The 9,324-nt window shown below is 57.7% G+C and overlaps 2 protein-coding genes across 3 annotated transcripts in view; one reads left to right on the forward strand and one right to left on the reverse strand.

Moving 5' to 3' along the window:
* The window catches only part of C1QL4 (complement C1q like 4), an 8,369-nt gene extending 8,219 nt beyond the window's left edge, over positions 1–150 (forward strand). The window contains exon 3 of the mRNA XM_004711482.2: positions 37–150. Within this exon, the coding sequence (XP_004711539.2) occupies positions 37–150 (114 nt within the window). The remainder of the gene's footprint in view (positions 1–36) is intronic.
* A 1,225-nt stretch (positions 151–1,375) lies between these two features.
* Positions 1,376–8,323, reverse strand: LOC101651390 (trophinin associated protein). Of its 2 annotated transcripts, none has more exons than XM_045287311.1 (15): positions 8,247–8,323; positions 7,869–8,023; positions 7,590–7,782; positions 7,191–7,348; positions 6,965–7,102; positions 6,719–6,801; positions 6,231–6,283; positions 5,673–5,776; positions 3,886–4,002; positions 3,704–3,787; positions 3,516–3,581; positions 3,149–3,280; positions 2,166–3,027; positions 1,689–1,882; positions 1,376–1,540 (listed from the first exon to the last, which is right to left on the reverse strand). In XM_045287311.1, the coding sequence occupies exons 2-15, from the start codon at positions 8,010–8,012 to the stop codon at positions 1,493–1,495; spliced, it is 2,376 nt and encodes a 791-aa protein (XP_045143246.1). In that variant the 5' UTR covers positions 8,013–8,023; positions 8,247–8,323; the 3' UTR covers positions 1,376–1,492. The 2 variants fall into 2 exon arrangements, with proteins under 2 accessions (XP_045143246.1, XP_045143245.1); XM_045287310.1 differs by having other exon boundaries at positions 7,590–7,785.
* Between the last annotated feature and the right edge of the window lie 1,001 nt (positions 8,324–9,324).

Below are 9,324 nucleotides of genomic sequence, written 5' to 3' on the forward strand. Positions count from 1 at the left end.
GTCCCTCCGCTCCCTCCCCACCCCACCCACCTGCAGTCGGCCCAGTCCAAAGCGCCACCTCTCCCTTTGCGAGCCTGGCACCGACCGGAAGGACCCTCCCGCTCCCGAGGCAGCCGAGTTGGCGCGGACTTTTTGGCGCTCTGGGAGTGAGTGGTTGGGGAGCGGAAGGAGGCCTGCCTAGGGAAAGCACAGCGCCGGGGCAGGACTTCTAGCATCCACTTGAGGGTAAGGGAAAAGCCGGTCCTCTCCTCTACCGGAAACTGGGGGGCACTTTCACTACTCTGGGCTCAGATGCTCAGAAAGCAGACGGGAAGCTCTGGCGTCTTGGGAGGCAGAAAACAAGCAAAAGCAAGGAGAGGGACCCACGCTGGTCCTCTGTCATGACAACGTTCTCACAATGCCCTCTGCCCCTCACCTCCACATTCAGGCCCCAGGCCCCAGCCCTGGCAGCCCTCCTATGAACTGGAGGAACCAGTGAATTCTTTCCTGCCATTTAAAACTCATTCTCTAAGGTCTCCATTTGACTCCCATTGGGCCTAGGCCCTGGGGCTACAGCTTCTGTTGCCTCTTCCAATAAAGTGAGGTTGGGGATGTGTGTGGCTGCTGATTGGGAGCTCATTAGGGGTGGGGGGAGAAGTGGCTGATCCTTCCCCTCATCTCAAGGAACCCCACTCAGCCGGAGACAAAGGTTACTTATCCCTGGCAAGGCCTGCCTCAGGTAGAGCTGGGAGCAGCCCAGGGCTTCCACTGGGCTGTGGAAGGAGGGGTGTCAGCTGTTAGGAAGGCTCCGGGGGCCTCCCACTGTGGGGCCAGGGAGACACCAACTTAATGACACTAGGGAGAACCCCAAAGGTCTGGGTCTGATACCTCTGCCATCCTACCTAGTGTGTGTGGGCAGACAGTTCCAAAGGGAGCATCTTTCAGGGCTGAGGGCTGAGGACTCCTGGATGGGGCTGACCTCACCTACCCACTGCTAGGGCAAGTCAATTCTGACTCAGTGATTTTCTGAGACTGTACACCTCTCAAGGAGTAGGATAGTCTCATCTTTCTCCCATGCAGTGGCTGGTGGGTTTGAACAGTCATGTCCAACCCACAGCCCTACCTGTGGTTGACCTCAAGGATCAGGACAAAAGGCAGCCCTCAAGGTCCACAATCACCCCTAGCATTAATTGAGCTGACGAAGGGGGTTAGCAGAGCAAGAGTGGGAGCATATCCCCTCTTCAGGACGGCTCCTAGGAGAGCTGGGGTGGGCCGGGTCCTGAGAGCCAAGGGCTAGTTTCTAGGCTGGAGGACACTGCCACCATGTGGCCGCTTGGAGAACAACACCAGTAGAGGGCTGAGGGCTGAGAAAACAAGACATTTGGACACGTGACAAACTTTATTGAAGGATAAAGGAATGTGGGGCTTGCAGCCCTATTCGGGTGTGAGAGGAGCCTGACAATAAATATGGGCTAAAGGAAAGGATCAAGGCAGGGCTGAGGGAGGCGGTGGCTTATGCTGGAGTGCCCGGAGAGGCAGCGGAACCAACTGGAATAAAACACTGGAGAGAGAGAAGGTATCTCACAACCCAGGCAGCCTTGAACCCTGGGAACTCCTCCCATTGACTTTCTCAGAGGAGGAGGCAGGGCTGGCCCTGGGCCCCCATCCCACACAAGAGCAGGCCATGCCTGGCTGCAGGTCAGGCTCACCAGGGTGTCCTGCCACTCCAGTAATGTAGCCACAGGGTTGGTGCAGGCCCTCGGGGGGCCTGAGGGAGGCGCTCGACTGGTGTAGAAGGCACACTCATCATCCAGGCGGGCCTCGTGGAAGCCGCGGATGGCACTCAAACATGCTCTGAGCCGCTGCCTCAGGGCCAGGGTTTGAGGGGCCAGACTACTGGGGCCTGAGGGCCAAGGGTCACAGAGTTTAGGGGGAACTCTAGAGTCCTGTGCTTCCACCATATGCAATGTATTGCTCCCCACCCCCCCCTCCATCTCCCAGGGACCAAGCCAATTAGGAGCACAGAGCAGGAGGTATAGAGGCTCCCTTTCTCGGGGAGAGCAGACAGAAGCAGGATAGAAGGTGGGGGGAGGTAAGCAGGGTCATTTGGGGTAGGGAACTGGGCCCAGCTCCCAGGGTGGGATGACTACCTTCTTGTCCCCGCCCCCTCCCAACCAACTCCTTACCTGGCCGGCCAGATGGGGGCCTCAAACACTGGATGGAGTGGATAGGAGGGTTGGCACAGGGTGGGCGTTGGGAAGAGATCAGGCTGGGGGGCACTGGAGCACACCGCTTACTGCAGGGCTGTTGAAGGGACTGGGCACTGCAAGGTTCCACGGGGTTGGCCTCTGCCATGGCAGGCTCAACCCTAAGGTGGGGTTCAGGGACTGGAGTCTTCCCTTGGAGTCTGGGCTGAAGGGGTTCAGGCTCTGCTGGAGGGCAGGGCTCTGGTACCCCCAGCTGCTGTTGGAGGGAGGGCTTTGAAACCCCAAGCTGTTCTGGGGGGCAGGGATCTGATACCCCCAGCTGCTGTTGGAGGGAGGGCTTTGAAACCCCAAGCTGTTCTGGGGGGCAGGGATCTGATACCCCATGCTGCTTTGAGGGGGAGGGCTCTGGTACCCCAGGCTGTTCTTGGGGGAAGGTCTCTGGTACCCCAGGCTGCTGTTGAGCTGATAGTTCTGGTACCCCATGCTGTTTGGGTTGGGAGGGCTCTGGGACCCTAGGTTGCTGTTGGGGGGAGAGTTCTGGTATCTCAGACTCCCTCCTATGGCAAGAGTCTGGGATGCCTGGCTCTGCTGGAGGGCAGGGCTGTGGCCGGCCCCCCTCCTCAGGAAGGCAGGCCTTTGGTGGCTCAGAGTGCGGTATGGGTCCAGGAAGGTGTGATGTCCCATGATTATGCTGTGGGACGTTCAGCGTTCTAGCAACGTCAGTCAGCGGGGGGTGAAGTTCAGCCAGATCCAGTGAGCAGGTTCCTTGAAGGGGGGCACACTTGTTCCCCAGCAGCCCCTCCACTTCCCGCCGCAGCAGCTGCTGCAGGATACTGATGCGCTGTGTGAGAAGATCGCCCCCAGGGGTGTGCACTGGAACTGTGTTCCTGCAGCCCTCTCCCCATCCCTCATCTCCTTCTGGGTCCTCCTCTGGCAGCCAAGCTGTCGCCCCAAAGACTCACCTGCATCTTCAGCTCCTGAAGGTCAGGGGTTCTGTTTGGGGGGAGTCCATTAGGACCCACAGGGTCTTTCGCAGGCTCCTCCAGCACCCCTGTGGAACTCTCCTGGTCAAACAACTGTACTGCAATCTGCTCCTGCCAGACGGATGGGGGGCGGGGGGGGGGAAAGGGGCCCGTGAGGGAGCCAGGCTGGGGCAGGATGATGACCAGCCAGAGACCTCGGTGTAGATGAAGAGAAGCAGCAGAGAAACAAGGGGAGTTGGGACCAGGTGGCTTTTCCTGGGAGCTTATCTGTCTCCAGGAGCAAGGACTGAAGGGTAGGTGACTGAAGGGTGGGAAATGCCAGCATCGGAGGGCTCCTGACACTTACCCAAGGCAGGACAGGCTCTTCCGGTTCAGCGCAGGTCTGAGGGGAGGGACCATGCACCCACTGGCCCTGGGGGCCAGAAGTGAGATGTCAGCAAGACCTGGCACCCAGAGACAGGGGTTGGGGGGGCCCCAATCTCCTCTGGCCCCTGTGCTCACCCAGCCCTTGGCTCCAGTCTCCAGCCCTCTTACCTGCTGCACTCTGGGGGCTGACGGGATGGGTGTGAACTGGGCTTTGGGGCGAAGGGTGAGACACCGCAACACTGAATAGGAGGTCTGGGGAGAGAGGAGCAGGGGCTGAGTTTAGACTCAGCGGGGCTCCTCAGCCAGGGGGCTCCACCCTTGTCCTGGCCCCAAGAGTTGTGAGTACAAACCGGAGCTGAGGGGTAGGGAGACTGTACACGCTGAGCCTGTCCAAAGGGGGAAGGGCGGACATCCGCAGGTGGCGCCACTTGGCCAGGGGAGGGCAGTAGGTGAGCATCATGGCTCCCCTGAGGAGAGGAGAGTTGGTCAGAGCCATCCCTTCCCTCCTTGCCTGTGTCTTGTTCTCCGGCTGGTGGTCCTTCTAAGAGGCAAGTGCAATCATGCCCTTCCCCTGTCTGTGCTCCCAGCCCCACAGCTCTCCGTGCCATTCCATGTAAGAGCCTCACGTCCTCACCCTACCAGACCCCGTCCTGTTGCTGCTGTGAACTCACCTCCTGCCCTATGCCTCCTTACTCTGACCAGCCTCCTTTTTGCTGACCCTCCAACACGAGGCACCTTCCCTCTTCAACCTTCGCACCTGCAGCTCTCTTGGCCTGGAAGCTTCTTCCTCCAGCTGGTTGCAGCCTCCTTCCCTCAAATCCTCTGGGCTTCAGTTAAACTTCTCGGTCAGGCCCCCAACCCATCCATTCATTGCAACACCAGCACCGACACCCCACTCCCAATCCCCCTCCAGCGCCTTCTTTCCTGTTGTTGTTTTTTTTAAACAATTAACTTGTCACCATCTCACAGATCACACCACACTCCCTAACTTGTTGCTATTGAGTCAGTTCCGATTCGTGGCAACCTCCTATGTGGCAGACCGGACAGAACTGCTCCCAGGGCTTTCTTGGCTGTCATCCTTCTGGAAGCAGATCACCGGGTCTTTCTTCTGCGGCACTGCTGGGTGGGTTTGAACCACCAAGCCTTAAGTTAGTAGTCAGGTGCAAACTGTGTGTGCCACTCAGAGTCATTTGACTTACTAGAGCCAAAAAGCAAACAAACAAACCCCAAACCACCATGGAGTCGATACTGACGCACAGAGACTCTAGAAGACAGGGCAGAAGGGCCCCTGCGAGTTTCTGAGACTGTCGTTCTTGATGGGAGTAGAGAGCCACAGCTTTCTCCCACCAAGCGGCTGGTGGTTTTGAACTGCCAGCATTGCAGTTATCAGCCTACTGTGTAAGACTTACTACTGGTTCTATGAATTTGTCTATCGACCACTTTTATAATATGAACTTTCTTGCTGATATATGTCCAGAGCCTAGGAAAGTGCCTGGCACACAGTATATGTTCACCAAATATTTGTGGAGTGAACAGAGGAATGCTTTTGACTGCTAATTATCAGCTGTCACATCTTCAGCACTGATCTGATGGAGAGGTACATGCTTATGCAGCTACAACCTCTCATTCCAGGCCCCAGGCACTCAGGGAGAGAGGTCAGCACTATTCTAGAGAGAGCTGAGCCCATTTGGTACAAATCCAGACTGAACAGCATCCCCAAGGCTCAGGACTGCCTGGCCCTCCTCACAGTCCAGAGGAACTGCCAAGATCAAATTTGTCTTGAAAGAAGGACAGCCAGACAGAATGATCCTTAAACGTGAAGCTGGAGGGAGACTTCATCTCACTTACTTTGACCTGTGGTCAGTCAGGACCAGTTCCTGGAGAAGGGCAACAGGCTTGGTTGTTGAGGTCAGAGGTCAACGAGAAGGAGGGTTGCCACAGTGGCTACAACAAGGGGCTCTAACACAACCCTTGTGAGGCTGGCACAGGACTGGGTAGGGTTTCATTTTGTTCGACACAGAGTGACTATGCGTCTAACTAGCTTGACGGTACCTAACAACAACCACCCACAATCCTCGGTGCTGGCTGCTGCTGGGAATTTCCCCCATACCCCTATCCCAGGAAGGTGCCAGCTCACCCTAGTTCCTTTTAATGGTACCCGCTGGGCCAGACCGAGGGAGCTTCCTCTGCCTTCATCTGACTGAGTGACAGTCTCATATTCTCCTTCGGGCAGAAAGGATGCTGGGTGGAGACAGGAAATTTGCTGTAGTTGGAGGAACACCCAGCGGCGCTGTCCACAGGGCTCTGCAGCCTCGGACAAGGGCATGCCCGTTTGGAAGCGCCATTGAACATCAGTGGCGGCGACCCCATCCCAGCAGTCTATTTTCAAAAGCCAGCACTTTCAGTAAACAAGCAGTCATCCCAACACCCTGACTGGGTGGGCTGAGGATGGAACAATGTGTGGGAGGCACACCTGGCAGGGAGGGGCCAGGAGAGGGTGGAAATGGGGACAACTTTCTTTGAGATCAGTGCAGCTAGCCTCTACCAGAGTGCCAACCTCCGGCCCCTCCTCCCTCCACTCCTTCCGATCTAGCCATTCCCAGCCCTCCCTGGTCCTGCTGAGCTCCCTATTGCCAGCAGCCCATCTGCCCACCCCCGTCCCCACTCCCTCCCCACCAAGGCCAGTCACACTTACCAGGCTGGGCTGGGCTCTCCAGGGGCAATGCTGGGGCCAGGTGCACTGATGTCCTGAGGGCAATAACCACAGCTGTGAGCTGTCACTGAGGGCCAAGTATGAGCTGGGGGGCCCAGGGCTTTCAAACACCACCGCATTGGGTCCACACCCCTCTACCAATGGCACCGACACTGCCCTCCTGTGACTGACATGGACACCAAAGCTCGGGGAGGCTAGGGAGGGCAGGCCTGAGCCACTAGTAAGAGTGGCAGGCATTACCAAGGCACCTCTCATCCCTGCTCCGCTCCCCCGACTCCTGAGGAGCAGGGTGCTGTAAGGAGGGAGGCTTGACTGTGAAATGCTGGTCTTGATGCCAGGGACTCATCAGAGGTGGTCACACACTCCCCACGTCCCCTCCTGGTAGAGTCCTGAAGCTACAGGAAGGTCCCAACTCTGGGACCCTTTGCAGCAAACCCTTCCCAAACGCCCCTTCTCACACCACTTCTCACCGGTTGCTGCCACCTGTTACTCTCCTTAACTCCAGGAAACTAGGGCGAGTGGAAGAGTGAAAGGATGGTCCTGAAGGTGGAACCTGACCCACAGGGACGAAATACGAGGGCAGAGTCACAGATGGGACCCAAACCTTCAGGCCTCCCACCAGCCCCACCTGCCTCCCTCCTAGCAAGCGAGGTACCTCCTCACTGGGCTAGGCAGAGCTCTCAGAAGCACAGTGTCAAACCCTCAAGGGCACTCACCAGAGTCTCCAGCTTCCTGGGGCACAAGGTCTTGCCACGGGTTCCTGGCCCCTCCAGCCTGGAGAAGCAGGAGGCCCTGGCAGGGTCCATGCAGTGGCTGGGAGTTCTGGGGGCCAAATACGCAGAGGCCCGAGCACCCTGAGACAGGAACAGAGCCAGTCAGCCCTAGCTCACAGTCCTCCCCTCAGCCCACCAGGCTTCATCTCTTCATAGCCTGCCTTGTTACCTGACCCCTCTGGAGGGCACTTTGCTGGCTCCCTCGAACCAGCACTCTTTGAGCCAGACTGGGCTGGCGTCCTAGGTAACAGCTCTTCACCCCCTCACCTGACAGGATGGTGGCCAGGGCTGCAGGGTCAGCCACAAACTCAATGGCCCCAGGAGCCTCTGCAAGAGAGAAAGAAAGGTGAGAAGCAGCAGGAAGCAAGGGGCTAGGGACCCCAGTTAGTAAGGAACCAACAAGAGAATCTCATTCAATTGGCCTTCAGTTCATCCATTGTTCATGGAACAAAGAGAGCGGAGACCTGGACCCAAACGAAGGAGAGTACCAGAAGGGGTGCACAGCCTCCAAGCCCCACTGTGTGCTCCCACTTCCTCACCCAGTTAAGGGCAGGCCTCCCACAGATACCTTTGTGGGGAGGAGGCCCAGGCCCCACATTTCGTCCCTCAGGGCTTAGCTTGAGCTCCTCCAGGGGGTTCCGAAGCTGAGCGCTCTTCACCCATCTCTCTGATTTCTCCGTTTGGCTGGTGGCTTTAGGCTTGGGTCCTGCTGGGCCAGCAAGGGGATGTTGGAGACTGAGTGGGGGCTTCTGCATCCTTCTCTGCTGGAGGTGGAGAGGCAAAAAAAGATGGGATGTGGCATCGCCAGTGTGTGCTGCGTCCTTGTTACTAACTTCAGCCCTCTTACCTTTGGGTCTTGGTTCTCCTGATTTAGGGCGCAGGGCTTGCCCCTGAGGAGAGGTGTGCGTCTCTGGGACCGCACAGGGATCTTGCTAGGAGTGGGAGATACACCCCGCAGGGGAAGATCCGTCGAGGCTTGGACGGTGGTCATGATGGCTAAAACTAAAAGGGGTGGGTCAAAAGTCAGCAGTATCAGATCACGGGTCCTGCCGGCCCCCCCATCCCCCCATCCGCCCAACTCATCCACCCAGCTCAGCCGCCCCGATCTCGGCGCCTGCAGCCTCCCGGGAAGCTCAGTCCACTCTTTCACCCTAGGATCCCAAGCTACTTTTCCTCTCGGTGAGTCCCCGCAGCCCTCATTCCCTCCAAGAACCCCACGTCACACCTTCCCCGGAGGCCCTCGGGTTCGCCCCCACTTTCTTCGCTTTTTCCCGGACCCTCGCGATCGGCTGCAGCTACTTCCCCAGTTTGTAAAATACTCCAAGCTCCGGATTGGCCGGGCCCTGCCCTCGCGTGGGCGCGTGACAGCCGAGTCAATCATCCAATCCCCAGGCTTCGGAGGCGGGGCCGAAGGGAAGACTTGTCAGCCCGCTTTCCAGCCCGGAAAAACCGGACCCGGCTCCATCAGCCAATCCAAGAGCGGAGCGCAGGTGAAGGCGGGGTCAGGGCCGGAGAAAGACGATCTGAGGCCGGGGAGGCGTGGCGCTCGAACCTGTCAGACAACGGGCGATCTCGCGAGGTCTCGAGTCGGCCGGGGGTGGGGGGCAGAAAGAGCGGGGGCGAGAGGGCCCGTGGCATTGTGGGTAGGGCTGAACTTCCTGGCGGCGGATAACGGTATTGGACGCAGGCCCAAACTCCTGAACCACCTTGCGGCGCCAAGCTTTGGAGACGCCATTCTAGACCCTCTGCACGTTGTACCAGGCCCAAGGAGGAGAGGGCTGGAGGGCATTGGACTGAGCCTAACGATAACACAAAGAGAAAGAACCGTTTTTACCCGCTTGAGGCTTGGTTAGGTGTGGTATCCATTTCATGGATAAGAAACAGGGCTCAAAACAGGCTGACGTTGAGACTCAGTTAACAGAAGTGAATGGCTGCTCACGACGGACGGCTTCCTCACCTTGAGACTGGCCTTGTAGGCCTGGAGGGCTAGGGACAGAGGCTTCCGGTTGCCAGCTCTTGGCAGGCAGGATATGAAGCTGCTGCAGAAACGGAAGAGTTTTCTTGTTAGAATGGAGGGGGGGGCTTAATGGAGGGCAGAAATTAGGTGCTGTTTCCAAGTTTACAGGACGAATAGCTTTTTACTCTGACCACGAGGATTCCTAGGATCATTTGTACACTGGAACATAGGAACTATTCCTGAACCGACTCTTCCCCTTCTACCGTTTCCCTGAAAGTAAGACATCCCCCGAAAATAAGACCTAGTTACAGTTTTGCCTCTTGCTGAAATATAAGGCATCCCCCCC

The sequence above is a fragment of the Echinops telfairi genome, unplaced genomic scaffold (genome assembly GCF_000313985.2).
Source record: "Echinops telfairi isolate 266 unplaced genomic scaffold, ASM31398v2 ScPeMD7_12;HRSCAF=54, whole genome shotgun sequence".
Taxonomy (NCBI): domain Eukaryota; kingdom Metazoa; phylum Chordata; class Mammalia; order Afrosoricida; family Tenrecidae; genus Echinops; species Echinops telfairi.

Coding starts and splice junctions, on each gene's coding strand:
- LOC101651390 (XM_045287310.1), bottom strand. CDS start 8,012: ATGACCACCGTCCAAGCCTCGACGGATCTTCCCCTGCGGGGTGTATCT. Junction 7,786..7,868: donor AGGAGAACCAAGACCCAAAG/GTAAGAGGGCTG, acceptor CTCCACCTCCAG/CAGAGAAGGATGCAGAAGCC. Junction 6,802..6,964: donor CCAGGAAGCTGGAGACTCTG/GTGAGTGCCCTT, acceptor CCTGTGGGTCAG/GTTCCACCTTCAGGACCATC.